Genomic DNA, 16,256 nt, shown 5'->3' on the forward strand with positions numbered 1-16,256 from the left:
TTTGAATGTGCGATAATGTGCCCATTGGTTTAAACAGAACGCCATAGGCACCCGTCTCTCGCAGGAAGGCACGTTGATACAGATTTTTTTTAAAGCTACCCAGTTTCGGATAATTGTGCCCGAACGTTTAATTCTTCGCGAGGCTCTGCAATAATTCTTGATACCTAATTACGCCACGAAAAAAAAAAAAAAAACGCCACACCGCTGCTCCGTTCGTACCCCGGCAAGCTAAATCAATGCGCGAATCAGAAAGGAAAGATGCCTTACATTGTAAGATTTGTCAATCGTCTTAATAACGTGAAAGCCCTCATTCACACAGCCGTCACCTTCTCCGTCACGGCACCGTCACGTAAACAAAAAGTGACGTTGACGGAACGGAGAAGTGTTCAGACTGGATCTACACGGGAGCTTTGCGTGAGATTACAGGGTCGTCTGCCTAGTGATCAGTTTAGCCTAGATTTGAGCGTTTTTAATCTGAAAAGTAAAGAAAATGGTTTGTGCTCACTTTTCGCGAAATTTAGACGTAAAAATTCGTTTTCTGATTAGCTGGTTTAGCGCGGGGCATGGTCCCGTCACGTTGACGTGACGGAAACGTAGAGCTCGGCCTCCCGTCAACGTAGCATCGTTTTCGGCGAGAAATCGGTCGAAAAACGGCGCCCATTACGGAAGACGGGGACGGAACGGTGCCGTGGCGGAGAAGTTGACGGCTGTGTGAATGAGGGCTAAGGCTGTACGAGCGGCCGCATCCGGCCAAAAAACACGCCACACACGTTTGGTCAATCCGCGTCGCGCCAGACGGACACCACGTAGGCCTACGCTCAACATCGGGCGCAGCCTACACTCACATCAACGAACGAAAACGCTTGCAACTTGTCACCGCTACTGCCGTAGACGAAAGCAAATCGTATTATTTCTTCACACAGGTTGCGTTACACCGACACAATTTCCACAATCACACCAGCAAACAGATGCAGCTTCGACGCTTCGCCGTTCTCAGATCGAGTTCGGTGACGACGTGCCGCGTAAAAACAGCCACCACGATTTCCTCACGTATGTACCAACCACGACGCGGCAAGACACACATGGGACAGATGACGATAAGCGGCTTCTTGATGCACTACAGCACATTCGTAACACAAATCGCATACAGAGCTTTTGGTTCTCGGCAACCTCGTTGTCGCTCGACGGCGTAGGAGCGGACGGCAAGCGAGCGCGGCCATATTGGAAGTAGTTCTCGAAGCTCGAAGAGAAAGTGACGTCACGCTGTGACGTCGCTGTTTGAAGGGGGTGTGGTCAGCCTGGGCCCCTACGGGATATGGCTTGGGAATACGCACCCGGGAGTCGCACAGAAGGGCGCAGCGCTTGGGAAAGGGATCCATCTCCAGCAGCAGGTCCAGGCCCAGTCCAACACCCACCAGCTCAGCTGTCGCCGAAGAACAAGCATATGGCAGCCGCGCCTGCCGGGTGGCCTCTCCCAGCACGGCGGCCACTGTGGCCGACCCCTGCTGCTGCCGCACCTACCCGTCCGTATAAACTAGGGCGTGGCTGTCTAGGTCACCCGAGACGACGCCCACGGGGGCCACCACCTCCTCGTAGAGCGCCAGCATGCGCCCCATGCGCGAGTGGTGGCGGCTCCGCAGCCGCTGCAACAGCGGGCTGCCCCCCTCGGCGCGCCGCAGCCGGTCAATCTGGCCAAGCGCCCGCTGGTCAGCCGTCATCACGAGGGTCCACGCCTCCGCCTCGGCCAGCGTCTTCTCACACGGCGAGCTCTGAGGCAGGCCGAGGCAAACGCGGACCCCTTTGCGCTGGTCTCTTTTCAGCTGCCGCCAGGTGGGTTTCCGCAGGCTCTACAGCGGCAGCGCGTACATAAGGAGCCCACAGCCGAGGCGCTGTACAGCCGGAGGGTCATTTCGTCTCACTACATGGTCTGACTAAGTCCATTTTTTTAAATGCAGAGCATTTCAGTAACTCACGATGTCACCCGCGTTGACGTCCGTCGTAGTCCGCACCATCGTTGTCCGCACCCCTCCCCCTACACTATATAAAAAAAAAATACTATCCGGCACCTGGTTTCGATCCCGCGACCCTGCGGGCGGAACGCAATGTACATGGTGCTCTACCCACTGCGCCACAAAGCCGACGCAGAATGGGAGGCTACGAACGCGCCTTATATCCTTGACTCATTCAAACTACGTCAAGAATTACTGCTGACGAGCGTTCTCTCGTCAGCAGTTGCCACAAGTGCAACAACATTAACGTAACGCAAAATACTTAACGTCGTGCGCCCCCGGAAATGCTCTGCATTTGATCGTGCCCCTCGCGAGGGGGATGTTTCACTGCGTCGCCATGCGGACAGTTTGCCACGCTTTAGTTTCAGTTTTTTTTCTTCGGCGTGCGGCCGCAGTGGCCCAGGCTGCGCCGTGTCCGTGGCGCATCGGCCATGTCTGTGGCCGTTTCCAGTGTTGCTAAGCGAAGAAATTTTATATGCGCGTTCGCGCTGACGCACAGATGGCGCTGCGGTGAGAGCGGCGGAGCGCGCAGCTGCCGCGGCGAGGAGAATGGGGGAGGGATGCGGACTACGCCACGACAACGACGCGGGACAAGGCGAGTTAAAGAGATGCGTTGCATCTAAAAAACTTTGGTTCATTAAACGGGCTTTCTTTTTTATGCGTTTTCTTCCAACATCTAAAGCAATTAAACGCAGCTACATGCTTCAAAAATATTTCTCGGGTCACCTAAGTCTGCTTACATTTTCTGAAGTCGAAAGCCTGGTGATAATTATTAAGAACTTGTATAATGCTACATCCTATTTGCATTCCTTTCTTCACTTTCGTTTCTTTGTCTTTTGATGTGAATTACGTCGACCGACCCGCCGCGGTGGCTCAGTGGCTAAGGCGTTGTGCTACTGAGCACGTGATCGCGGGTTCGATTCCCGACCGCGGCGGCCGCTTTTCTGATGGAGGCGAAAAGCAAAAACGCCCGTGTGTACGAGATTTCGGCGCACGTTAAAGGTCCGCAGGTGGTCAAAATTAATCCGGAGCCCTATACGGCGCGCCTCATCGACTGCGTTGCGTCGGTGCGTTAAACCTTACAATCAATCGATTACGTCGACCGGCTTCCGTTTCGCTACACCATGTACGCGTCCCTTCGCTTTCGTGTCTTCGTCTTACGGCGCGAATGGCGTCGGTGAGGAGACTTGCACACTCCACAGTTTCCCTGGAGTCAGGGTTCTGAGCTGCTGGGGCGCACTTGTTCGATTCGCGTACAATCACGTTCAGGTGTCACGCCGCGCGCACTATTCTACAACTTTTATGCATCCAATTCGTAGTTTTGTGAATTTTGTCAAGCGGCCACATTGCCCCTCAAAACTCGCGACTGCTGCCCGATCCTTAAGTGTCTCCACGAAGAAACGAACAACAACGACAACAAGTTTTGTTCTGATCTGGCAACGTGTGGAAGTAGCACGTTGGTAGAGCACAGGACTGATACTACGCAGACGCGGATGCAAAGCCCATCTGATCACACACGTGTTTTTTTTTTTATTTAACTTTCACAGCAGCGGCACTTGACCGGACAACAACTACAACAACAACGTCGCCTTTTCGCAGAACGGAGCACTTCTAGCTTTCAAGTTTTTTTACCATGTGAAATGTTAAAAGCAGGTTACCGAACCTTCGGGAAAACAAGGGAACTTGCATATCTGTGAACACCGTACTTGCACCTTCCAAACCTATCCGCCAATATCGATTTAACGGCGGGGCGGAGGGGGGGGGGGGGGGGGGGTGAAACGCCATTTTTCCTTCGGAAGCCAGAGCAATATATATAGTTGCTGGGCAAACCGCAGATTTCCGGGCTGCTTTCCTTAAGGAACCACGGAGCCCGAGAGTTCTCGAAGTGGCCACGGATGTGCTTATCGGCTCGGTCGTTACGACAGCGGCTGCTTACCCGTCCGGAGGCGCTCCGACCATAGCGGTGGTGCCATGCGAGTTGTGGAATACGCCGACGCATGCACTGAAGGCGCCTGCGGCTGCGGCGAGGCGAGCACCATAGAGGTCTCCGTCGAGTCGTAAAGTACGTAGTACCCCCCGCGTACTCTTTTAAAGACGATATTCTTTCACGGGCTATCAAACGTGACAGTCTGTCTGTCTGTCTGTCTGTCTGTCTGTCTGTCTGTCTGTCTGTCTGTCTGTCTGTCTGTCTGTCTGTCTGTCTGTCTGTCTGTCTGTCTGTCTGTCTGCCTGGGTCGATTTGATCTCCCCGCCAAAATGTGTTGAGAGAACGCTTAGAAGTGTAAATAATTTGCAAACCGTTCCGATCTACTAAAATTGCAGCATTGGCTCATACAGTCCGAATTATTCAGCGCAAAGGAAGCTTCACGGTGTTTTGAGGCAGGGTATACATAAACCGAGATTACGAGAACTTTTTTTATTACAAGAATACACGTTGGGCTGACTTTTATTGCAAACGAAAAAAAAAAAATCCAGGGCCATCTCTACTAACGTGAAACCTAGGGAGGGGCGAAACATGCAGTGTATAAGTGTATTCTTGGTGCCTTGGCGTTTTTGCCAGCGGTAGAAGTATACAGCTTTCCTGTAAAAGTCCCTTGTCTTTGAACCACGAAGCTCTCTAGCGCGAGGCGTAAACGAGTGTCCCGGTGTTTTATTTAGTGCGCGTTACGAAGCGTTCCAGCGCGAGGCGTATACGAGTGTCCCGGTGTTTTTTAGTACGCGTTAAGTTCTAGCGCGAGGCGTAAACGAGTTTCTCGATGTTTTAGTACCGTGACTACGTGAGACGACGATTACGACGACGACGACAGGAGACGCCAAGAACCACAGCTCCTAAGGGGCTTCGCTTCGCCCCTAAAAAAAGAACGTGTCAAAAATGGTGTCGGAGAGCGGTGAGATAAAACAGACTATAAAACACAACGGCCCGAGCTCGAACTGAGCCCAACACCATAGATACAAAAAGGTATCAAAAGATGGTCAGGGAGTGGAGCGAGCTAGCAAAATTGAATGAAATTAAGCAAATCTTCTTTTCATTCATCGCGACAGCAGCGAGAGTAGCGGGTAAGAGCTCGTGTGGTGGGAGGGGCCAGATGACAGGGTGTTACGTGGCAGGTGCGTTAGAAGACTATCGTCTGTCGGCGACATCTTCAGCGCAGCAAGCATGTACGGGAGTATTTCTTTTTGTTATCATGATTAATGATGCTGCAATCGAACTTGCTTCCCCTGCAGAGCGCGCGTAATAGGGAATGTTTCGGTCCCCGACGAAGACTACGGGTTCTCTTTGTCGACGGATACTCGCGATCTGGCATGCTTCCTGACGCCGGTGTTTTGACGTCGGTGTTATGAAGATAAGTTCAGCTCACGTGTTATCCTTGTGTCTGCAAAGCAGTGATTTCAAGTGGGGGAAATAGTTCCTGCACTTTGTGAAAAATCCGCATTTAAAATTACTTTTACTTTTTGGGATGCTTCCTTAACAATATACGTCGCATTGTTTCTTTTCACAAGAAAAGCTCGTTGCGTCTACTATGCAGTAACTGTAGCTAGAGAGCAAAAATGGAATCAGGGCAAATGGCACGCGGGGATTGTGGCGCGGGGTTATTGGTCACGGGCCTTTGAGACACGGGGATACCGTGGCGAGGCTCTTGCGATGGGGCTTCTGCCCGTGGGGCAATCGTGATACACCCGCTGTACTGGTGCCGTGGGAACAAAGGGCAGTGGTCAACGGTGTATCGTGCTTGACCTTCGGTAACTCGTTTAAACTACTACTGTGATCTGATTCTTGTGATGGAATATACTGATATTTTCTATATTCTGTTTCTAAAGTTGTAACAGGCTTATATCTTAGAAATTTGATCTTAGAAAGAAAACTACGCTTCACGTGGTGCCTTAAGTGGTTAATAAAGGAGCCATTCCAGACGCTCGCACGATAAACTACAGCTGGATAAACAATTCTTGGTTGTTTTGTTTCGAACGAAACCATTTAAAAGCAGTCGAATACACGTTCCCCAGTTGAGCCCGTCTATGCCTTGGCCACATTTTGGACGTTTTCTTCTGATTTTTCGCTTTGTTTTTGTCGGCTAGGTGCCGTTTGGCCTTGAAGAGCTCATGCTGTTCATATTACGCACGACATGAACAATGCGAAAAGGAAATTGTCCTCCGTTCGGTCACATGACCATTCACTGTGTTTACGCTCTATTCACTGCATGAGCTGTAAAAAGAATCCAGTGAAGGAAAGCAACAACCGTGAAAATCTGGCAATGCAACATTATTCCCCCAAGGATTGGGTTATTATGCAAAAGCTATATTGTTTGTTAGACGGAAGAACGTGTTCTTTTTTCCTTCTGTAATTATATGTATACTTGCGGGCTAGATGTGCTTTTGTTGGAAAAGTTGCCTTCCAGCTACGGTTTAGAGACGAGCATCGAAATACACCGATTCACCCGTCCGAGCAGTGCATTTAGGCTAAAGCACGTGAGGTGCTTGGGAGCTCCTCTAAAAAATAGGAATACACTTTGAATACTTGCTGCAAATCGCATCTTGGAAACCACAAAATAAGCAGCAGAATACTGCCTGAAAAATGCTGGCGTGAACGGTGTTTATTCGCAGCAGTGCTCATGAAGCGGTGCCGGATGCTGTGAGGATCCCGACAGACAACATTTCATGTTTGTTAAGGTTGAATGCTTTTGTGACCGGGCACCATATGACGGCCCGCGTCGAGGTAGTGTGACTGGAGGGCGGCGTGCAGGTGATCTGTGGTTTCACCGCTCGGACGAGCAGGGATCAGAGGTGAAAGGTAACACTGTTTAACCCATGGCGACATGACGGGCACAACGACGTTACACCCACCGGTGGGCGCCAACATGAGAACTCAATCCAAAAAAAGTAACAGCTCCTCCAGCTCTGTCCAAAATTCACTGGCTGAATTTCCAATAGGCGGTAGTTCAACCATCACGAGTTTTCAGACGGCCTAACGGAATTCAATCGGAGGTCAAGCACAACACACAAAGCAATTGTGGCTGCGTCCTTAGAGCACAGAATTTTCCCAAACAGAGAGAAGGCGCGAACCGGTGCGCATGCGCACGAATGCGCCGCCGTCTCCGTGTAACGCTACTGCGGGCTCCCAGCTTAAGTTTTTGACTATAACAGGGAGCCTCCGGCAGATGGAGGCTGTCTAGTATCCTGATAAAATATCTATATATAATAAAATATCCTGGTAAAAAGAGAGTCGTCAAGAGTGGTCCTGAGGGATTCTCCGGCCGAGATGTCTCTGGTAGACTCCTAACCCAGGTCTTGCTGACCGGCACTGAGTTGGTCACAGGCGACTCTGCTCAAGACACGGCGATGCTGGTTTCTTCGGTCTATTCCAAGACGAAGCGTCTCACTAGGCCGGGTCTTGCTTGGTCACGCCGGCAAGCGACAGTCAGAAAACCAAATAAAACAGCAATAACACTGGTGAGAGTGAAGACCAATCTGGCTGGAGCTCTGCCAGGTTTTTAGTCGGAGCTAAATTGCAACTGCCTTACAATTTCTCCGTGGTAGTGTAGGAAAGTCGAAGAATATGTTGGTGACAAACTCATATTCAAAGAAAGTGTCACACATGAAAATAAAATTATAAAAAAGGCAGAACCTAATCCAGAAAAATAATGTATTCAAAAAGACAGGCGTCTATAAACTGCTTCTGCAGCCTAAAGCGCTCCGACTTAAAGGAGTGCTCACACGGAATTTCCACGCTGAAATAAGTATGTAAATAACTTCTTTGTGTGTGGAGATATCTCCCTGGATGTTTCAACCGTAACCGTCCAGTATAACACGTTTTAAACCAATTTTTAAAGACAATAGTCTTTCTTGGGCTACTTAAACCCAGAAATTTTGGTCTGTCTGTATGTCTGTCTGTCTGTGACTCGATTCAGCCACCCGACCAAAGTAAAATACATACTGCGCAATAGTCTTATATACTCACAGCCAAATGTGAGCGCCTAAGCCCGGTTTATATGTTCATACTTGTCAACTTTGCTGAACATGAACAAGACATTACGCAAATATAGGACCGAAAATTAATACACAAGGGATATTTACACTGTTCCTTTATTTAAAAAAAATCATGGATGCATGGTTTTTCATAGCAAATGATAATCTGCATCTACTGCACAAAACCGCCGCATGCTGTTGCTTGCACCACCTCCTGGTGGCATATGAGAAATCACGCGGCAACAGCAACGAAAGGTTTCACTAGCTCGGTTCCACGTTCTGCTTGGAACGCACGTGGAGCACGGCAACGCGGTTTTATAAACCTTGAAGTCGGCCGCCTCGATTCACGCGCGTCTCCGCCGTACTGCAGCGCTGGCATCGAGGAACCCGGCCTGTAGCAGTGGAACGCGTTAAATTCAAATCGCCTGGAGCGACCCTTTAGTGTGTTTGCATTGGGATGAGCACGGCAAAACAGGAACAGCATGAGAGGTGAGCGGGAAAGTAAAGGGGGGCATTTCCTTGGCAAATGTCTACAAAGACTATCGTCTTTTGACAACATTTGCAACGAAAGGAGCAGATACGCGGCCAATTTTTTGCGAATGCACTTTATAAGCGACCCCAAACCATCCACCGCCGGCGGCGGCGTCGGCGTCCGCAGTGCTCCTCTATATTTAAAAAAAAGAAACAGCATCCGGCGCCAGGTTTCGATCCGAGGACTTTGCGGCCGCAGCGCGACGCTCTACCGACCAAGCCACGGACGCGACGCTGATATCAGTGTCAGTGACGCGCCTTATATCTTTAACGCATTCAAACTACGTCGTCAGCGGCGTGCGTTGGCGACTCAGCGGCGTTATAGCGGCTTGATAACTGCGTCGTGTACACGTGATACTACAAACCCGATGGAAGAGATGGAAGAGAAGGCGGCGAGGCGGTGGGCTGCGGGGGCCGAGCGCAAGCGCCGCAAGCGGGCCGACAACCGTGCATTCGCACTTTCACATTCTCCCCCTCGGGGAAATGCGGGGGAATTTTTTTTCTTTGCACGCATGAAAAAGGTTAGAACGTATACCCTTTCGACATCGCCATCAGCAATACGCGTTGAGCGCTTCGCCCTAAATTGCTCCCGTCAGCGTTCCCGTGACGTAGCTTACGCCCCGGCTGCTGTCGGCGCACGCTTCTCCGCTTTGTGCTTCACGTCACAGTTTTGGGACCGACTTCATGCGTATACCGGGGGCGTGCGATAACGGCTGGTCCGGCTCCTTGCGCTCGCGCACGTACAGGCCGCGGCCGTGGCGCGACAAGAACACAAACCGCTAATAGAACTGTAGCCTTCTGCGTTCTCGGTACGTGCGATATCCTCCGGCTCTTTCATATACCTTCCATTCTCTTGAGCAACGCCTCGATTCACATCATATAGTAAACTCTGAAGTGGGCTATTGTCTCCCTTCTCGGCACTCACGGCTGTACTACTTCCGTGTTGCAATCTTTCGGAAGTCGGCATAATCAAAAGCTGTGCCGTGACGCGCAGAACTGACTCTTGTTGCCCGTAATCAGGTGCCTGAGCCTGAGACCGGCGCACTCGACGCGCTCTGTCACGACGTCGTGGTTGTACTCAAGATAACCCATCTCCATGTTTCTCAAACCGTCCGCGTTTTGAACGGGAGCTTCTGCGGTGACTTCACGGTAGCCTGAGCGCCCAAGCAAAAGCTCTGCTGAAATACCTTCGAGTTCAGAGGACTTCTGCTGCTCCCCCTCCGTTACCATAGCCTGCGGCGAGCAGACTCGACGCTCTCCAACGCAACGTCGTTCTCCAGTGCAATCACCTCTTCGTCCTGAGAAGCGGCAGCCTGCGCTCGACCCTCAAAGCGTGCCAGCACTGGAACTTCTCTTCCGCGAAAACAAAGCCCTTCCCGCGCACCAGATGATCGGTCATATTCGAGAATAGGTAAATATATTCTCGCAGTAAGCAGAAAGAAGCAGCTTCACGAGAGCCCAGCATGCCAAAGGAACCATTGATAATAATCTTATGGGTGGGCTTACGCTTCGCACCTCTATGGCCTGTTTAACTCACACACTGATGCTTTTAGACGTACGAAGGTCAGCAACATTCCCGGTCGCTGTGGAATCACGCAGCAGTCGGCACGGCTTGCCGTCAACTTCGAGGTCGCTCATGTAAGGATTGGGTGGTCCGCTTGGCCACCACGCCTTATTTGCGCATGTGTTTACGCCTCGCCGGTCGTGGGGGTGGCCATCTTGGCCAGCGGCGTGGTCACGTGCGTGCTAGCATTCTCACTGGCCGTGCGTGGCGCGCCGTACCCAAGATGTACAGTGTAGTTAAAGATATCGTTAGAGATGTACAGGGCAGAGAAACTGGACATCAGAAAGGAAAATGTCTACAGACATTTTTGTATCGTATATTTCGTATCGTATCGTATCTTGGAATTATCGATAATTCCAAGGGCAGTGCTTTGCCTTTTGAAACTAGAGCAGGTTGCTTGAGGACTAAGATCCTTGTGGGGAAGTAGACACAATATGTGTTATGCGCGGCTGCGGAAAAGAAACGAAAACCATGCGGCACATACTGTTGGAATATGAGTGTATCTATCTAAATCTATATGAGGGAAATATTCGGCTTCTCGAAGCCTTTAAGGGTAACACATAGGGAGTAAACTTCAAGGCTGTAGAAACGACTAAAAGAAGATTGGAATGCTGGTGGAAGAAAAGTAGGCAGGGAAATATTGCGTAGGACAGCTAACACTTGTAATAGATAAAATGTGTATTGAGCCTGCCCTAAGAGCAGAGCTGGAATTCAACCAGTGTACAACATAGATCTACTATAACATTCTTTAATGCGATGACACGTCATAACCTCGTTACAAAGGGGGATATTCTTAGCAGTCATAATCATCATCATCATCATCATCATCACGTTACTCGCGAACGAGTTCGGCGGAGGACGGACCCTCATTGGTCTCCCCCCGGCACCCTCTTCTCCGGAGGGAGCCCCCTTTCTATTGACCAGCGTTCGGACAGCCCCTATCCTTTCCGGGGGGAGTCGGCTGGGCGATTCGGTCGGTTCAGGAGGACCTACACCACGGCCACAATGACTGAGAACCAAGTTGACTTCACGGGGATTCTGTTCTTAGATTCCGTCTTGACGGTCGCCAATAAGTCCCTCTGCTCGCGGCTGCGCTGACAGATACCGGTGCCCGAGTCCCTGCGGCTCCCGCGAGCGACAGTCGTGTTGTCTTTGTGTACCCTGTATCTGCAGGCAATAAGGCCTCAACTTCGTTTTCCGGACACTGTCTACCGTGCGTGAGTACTCGAACCTGCGCGCGAGTCTTCGAATTCCGCTGGCTAGTGTACGTCTGCTTTCTCTAGCGGAGCCAGCCGGGGCAGGAGGCGGGCTCTCAGCCTTCAGCCCAGCATCCGGGCTAATATTCTACCCTGGTGAGCCTGGGGAAGCATTATTGCGTTGTTATTGCCATAGACAACGCTACCCCTTCTTACCCTTGCTGTTCGCATTGTATCTCCAGCCTCTGTCTTAGTATTCAGCAAAATCAAAGAGTACGGGGTTTTTGCTTACAATCGTGCGAGGTTAAGGCTCTTGCTTATGCCGATGACATATCGTATTTTTGTGTTGACAAAAGGAGCGTCCGGGAAGCCCTTACAGTGACTAAGCAGTTCTGTGACGTGCTGGAGCGGCTGTTAACGTTGAAAAAAAAAACTAAAGTATTTTGGAAAGGTCAGTTGAGAATAAAACCCTCCAGATTTGCTTGTATTAATTGGGATAGGGCCCCACTTCAGTACCTAGGCGTACCTGTGCATCAACTTGCGAACACTGGTCCTCATTGGTCATCAGAACTCACTGAATTTAGGCGCGCATCGCAGGCATGGAAAGGGCAAGACCTCCATGTGCTTGCACGTGCGCAAGTATGCAATGTCTTTCTTACCACAAAGCTCCTTTATGTGCTTCAGGTTCTTCCCTGTGCGCGATAAAAAGTTCATGCTCTACATACAGTCCTTGCTACTTTTCTGTGGGGCTCTCAATGGGAACTTATCCGCAGGGATAACTTGTTTCTTACTTTAAAGGCTGGGGGTATTGGGCCCATTAATTTCTAGTTTTTTCTTCTACAATTTGGCTGATAACCCAATTTTACAAACTGCACAGAGAGCATAAGTTTCCATTTGCCTTTTTTGGTTTTATATGCGGGCGAAGTTAACAGAAGCCCGCCATGAGTATTCGCCAAGGAGGTTGTGGACGTTTTGAACTTTCTTACCGCGCGGTATTCCTTGGAGTATCTGTACAGTATGTCAAGGTAAACTATGAAGAGCACCGTAATTGAAAGTCTATTCCCGGTGTCTATTTATCGCCAGCCTTACATAGGTCACCATAAAAGTAATGTTTTGAAACTCGCAACGAGTACGTGTGTTCCGCCAAATGAGAAAATGGTTTTCTTCAAGCTTCATTCTTCCACACTCGTGCAAAAAGGGAATGCCTATTACTTGGTCGGACGATTGTCGCCTCTTCTAATTGAGAACAGGCACACACAGCGCTGCGTGTGTGTCGGTCCTCACTTCGTCCGTGTCCCCCTTCTTGGCGCAATTTTCTAAGTGCTGAGCACTAGGAGCCCGGGATGCGTGTTTCCCAAACGCTTCGCTGCACAGAGCACCCACTTGACATGTGTGATGTCACTGCGCGCGCTATTCTTTTGAGCGCCTGCTAAAACGGGCCTGCCGTTCGGGCTCTGTGGCGCCTCGATGGAAAATAGTGAGTGCTGTCGCTGTCGGCTTGGGTTCGAGCCCCAGCGGGTCCGTCTCTTAGTGTTTTTTTCATTGCTTACCTTAGTTTTCTATTTTTTTCTAAACACAAATGTACGTGTTGTCTTTGTTAATAATAGGAATTTGGTATGTTTTAGGTCGCTTTAGTTTTGGGGGGCGGCCAATGACGGCATTTAATCACCATTCCGCATCGCGCGAACAGACATGTCACGTGGGTGCTCTGTGCAGCGAAGCGTTTCGAAATACGCACCCGGGGATGTCGTCAGTCTAATGTTGTTGGGTGTTACGCAAGTGAAATGACGTATACCCACTTAGGAGAACTGGTCAAGAAGAATTTATTTTATTTGTGAAAACCAATTAAGTAAGACTAACTAGATGAGCAGAAAAAAATGACTTAGTAAGTTCAAGAGAGAGAGAAAAAGAAAGAGGAGCGGAAAAAAAAAAACAGTCAACACGATCCGAATAGTTCTAGCACAGCAGACGTGCCGTCTCTGCAATGAATGAGTCGATGGCGCAGCACACATCCACATGGCAGTGGCCCAACTTCTTTGTGCCCCCGAAAGATAAAAGCAGTGGAAAAGAGAACGGCAGTCCTAGGCGTCGCAGGTGAGTCTCCAGCAGGCTTGTCTGATTATTGTTGTTGTTCCTCGCTTCGCGGCGCATACCCATGTGGGAGACTCGACAGCAATCGGGCAATCTGAGGGGTCATTGCAACACAGAAAAAGGAAACCTATACACAGAAAAAGAAGATAAACGCGCAGAAAAGGAAAAGCAAAACACAGAAAAAAGAAATAAAACTACAGAAAAAAAGAGCAACACACAACTAAACAGAAGATACACACAATGTACTCACAACAATAACACAAGGGAAACACTAGCGAATCACTGCTCCGTACTTTCGACAGATTTCACGTTGAGTGGAACTGCATCCATTTTTAGTGGCGAACCCCCTTAAGGGCTGGGGTTGTTGGCGTCTCCTGTCGTCGTCGTCTTAATCGTCGTCTCATGTAGTCACGATACTAAAACACCAGGACACTCGTTTACGCCTCCCGCTAGAACGTAACGCGTTCTAAAAAAACGCTGGGATACTCGTTTACGCCTCGCGCTGGAGCGCCTAATGCGTACTGAAAAAACACCGGGACACTCGTGTACGCCTCGCGCTAAAAAGCTTCGTGCTTCAAAGACAAGAGTCTTTTACAGCAAAGCTGTATACCTCTACCCCCCGAACGGTTTCATCTCCGCTGGCAAAAACACCATGGCGCCAAGAATACACTTACACACTGCATGCTTCGCGCCTGCCCAGGTTTTACGTTAGTGGAATGGCGGTTTATTTTTGTTTGTTTGAACATGCCCAGAATGCTACCCTCATCAGGCAGGGTCGTCTTGGAGTCACTCCTAGCTTTTGCCAAGCGGACGGGCCTCCTTTAATTCCTTTCCGTCCCCCTCCTTATCTCCCCTTTTGATCTCCCCTTTTGATCAAGCTTATAAGCTTGAAGAACGAGCTATTTTCGCTTATGTGTAATGCATATCCATTTTATAACAATAAGAATGGTGGGTTGAAACAATGGAAGTTACGAAAGTACACACGAACATAGAAGTACCGGTGCGTACTGCTGTTGGTACTGCGTGCGCTATGGTTTTACCTGCACAGCAGTGTGGCGCTTTGGGCTTGTCTCAGACGACATTGGGCAACTGGTGTAAGCAAGATTGTCTTACGTGACTCTGTTTGTCGAACATACACCATGGTTCACGAAACGATTACGACCTACCTTAAAAAAAAAAAAAAAACAAGCCAGGTGCAAATACGGTCAAAAACAAAGAAAACGGGAACAGCGGTCTGGCGCATCATGGTGGAGCTACCTAGGAGGACTGACGGTAAACAAGGCTCCGCAGCCCGCTGCAGAGCCTAACAGCGCACTAACGTTCGCTTGAAGACCGGTCCTTGTTACGTCGTCGCAGACGTCATGAAACCCACGGTTTGGCGGGAGAATCAACATTTTAACTTAAATTTATTAATTTCTCAGTGAATACAGCATCACTTGCTGCAGGAAAACCGCTGGGGGCACTATAAAACACCCTATCTTTAGAATAAAGCAATCTTGTATTTTGTCTGCATGGCCCCTTTAAGAAGGTATAATTAGCAAAATACCTCGATCCTCTCATGCATTTCGGCGGTGTATGGGACAGTTGAAAAATTGTTGGCGTTCTTCAGCAAATAAGACGCATTTCCAAACGGCCCCCAATAATATTGGTAGCGTAGTAAGCCAAAGGAAGGTGTCTCTAGTGGACTCCCCCCCCCCCCCCCCCCCCCCCCCCGTCGCCGTGTCAGTAGGGCTGAAAACAATTTCAAGCGAAACCTGACTGAAGTGTATTTGCGAGCGTTTATTAAAGATGTAGCAGGTTTATGTTCGATTTCAGCGTCGCGGCCATCGCTGCACTAGGCTAGGCTCAGCGGAGAAACGCATTGGGTGGTTAGAGTTGGTTGTAGCACGTTCGGAAGCATATTATTCTTGGCACGTCATTTTTTCTCAGAAAGGTGATTTGAAAATGTGTAGTCGAGGGAATGCTAATATATCATACCGTGATGTACGCAGCTACGCACCGCACTTAATTTGTTCCGACTGCCTTTGCCATGAGTGTGCAGGAAAAGGCACACATTTTATGAGCCTTCAAGCTCTGTCAGGTATCTCAACGCAAGGCAGCAATGAGACCGCAATCCGAAACACGCATTCCTCTTAGAGTGCGTGAGAGTCAGGTGCTTAGGAATTTATTCTCGGGCTCTGTAAAACTAGAAACCAGAGGAGCTGCTCTGTTCGTCTCGTGTGTTTTCCTTTCGCGCACTTTCATCAATGGAGATGTTGAACTAATCAAAGATCACAAACTCGCTCCTACTTGCGGGTAGTAACTCTTACGATCTGTCATTTTTGTCGAAGGTGCATTTCCTTAATCTGTCACGTGTCTCCGCAGCCAGCTCCAGCTACCGCGGCGTCCGCAGAGCGGGGATGAGGCCTGTCACACAACTCACTCTGGCGAGCCTGGTACTCTCCGCCTTTCTTGGACAACTTCTGTGCGCAGCCGAATCGACCAGGGGCTGCCCGAACCTAGACTGGTGCCTGTGCAACGCAACCCAACATGGCCCCCGGGTGCTCTGCAGAGCCACCAGCGACGCTGACAAGCTTTCCGCAGAGTTCTCCCAGCTTGCCGGCCTCATGATGGACTCGTTAATCTTGGACGGCGTGAACATCACGGCGTTGCCCCCGCGCTACTTCGAAAATCTCACAGTCAAGGCGCTGTACGTGGAGAACACTCCCCTGCAGTTCACGGGGCCGGACAGCTTTAAGGGTGCAAGCATTCTGTCGACGCTGTACATGGGACGCAACTGGTTGCGCGAAATTCCCGATGGGCTGATGGCTGTTCCTGGACTGAAGGAGCTCCGGCTTCCGAACAACTACATTAGAAGCACCGATAACATGCCTCCACTTCAGAATCTCACCGAGTTGGACC

General features: G+C 49.9%; 1 protein-coding gene across 1 annotated transcript; it reads left to right on the forward strand.

Annotated features, from left to right (window-relative positions):
- Positions 1-3,834: 3,834 nt before the first annotated feature.
- Positions 3,835-16,255, forward strand: LOC144162024 (uncharacterized; the record flags this gene model as incomplete). Its single annotated transcript, XM_077692548.1, has 2 exons — positions 3,835-4,071; positions 15,720-16,255. A coding segment is annotated over exon 2 (501 nt), but the record flags the coding sequence as incomplete, so codon positions are not given.
- Between the last annotated feature and the right edge of the window lies 1 nt (position 16,256).

Source organism: Haemaphysalis longicornis, unplaced genomic scaffold, assembly GCF_048455015.1.
Source record: "Haemaphysalis longicornis isolate Haplotype H1 unplaced genomic scaffold, Haemaphysalis longicornis Haplotype H1 scaffold_1, whole genome shotgun sequence".
Taxonomy (NCBI): Eukaryota; Metazoa; Arthropoda; class Arachnida; order Ixodida; family Ixodidae; genus Haemaphysalis; species Haemaphysalis longicornis.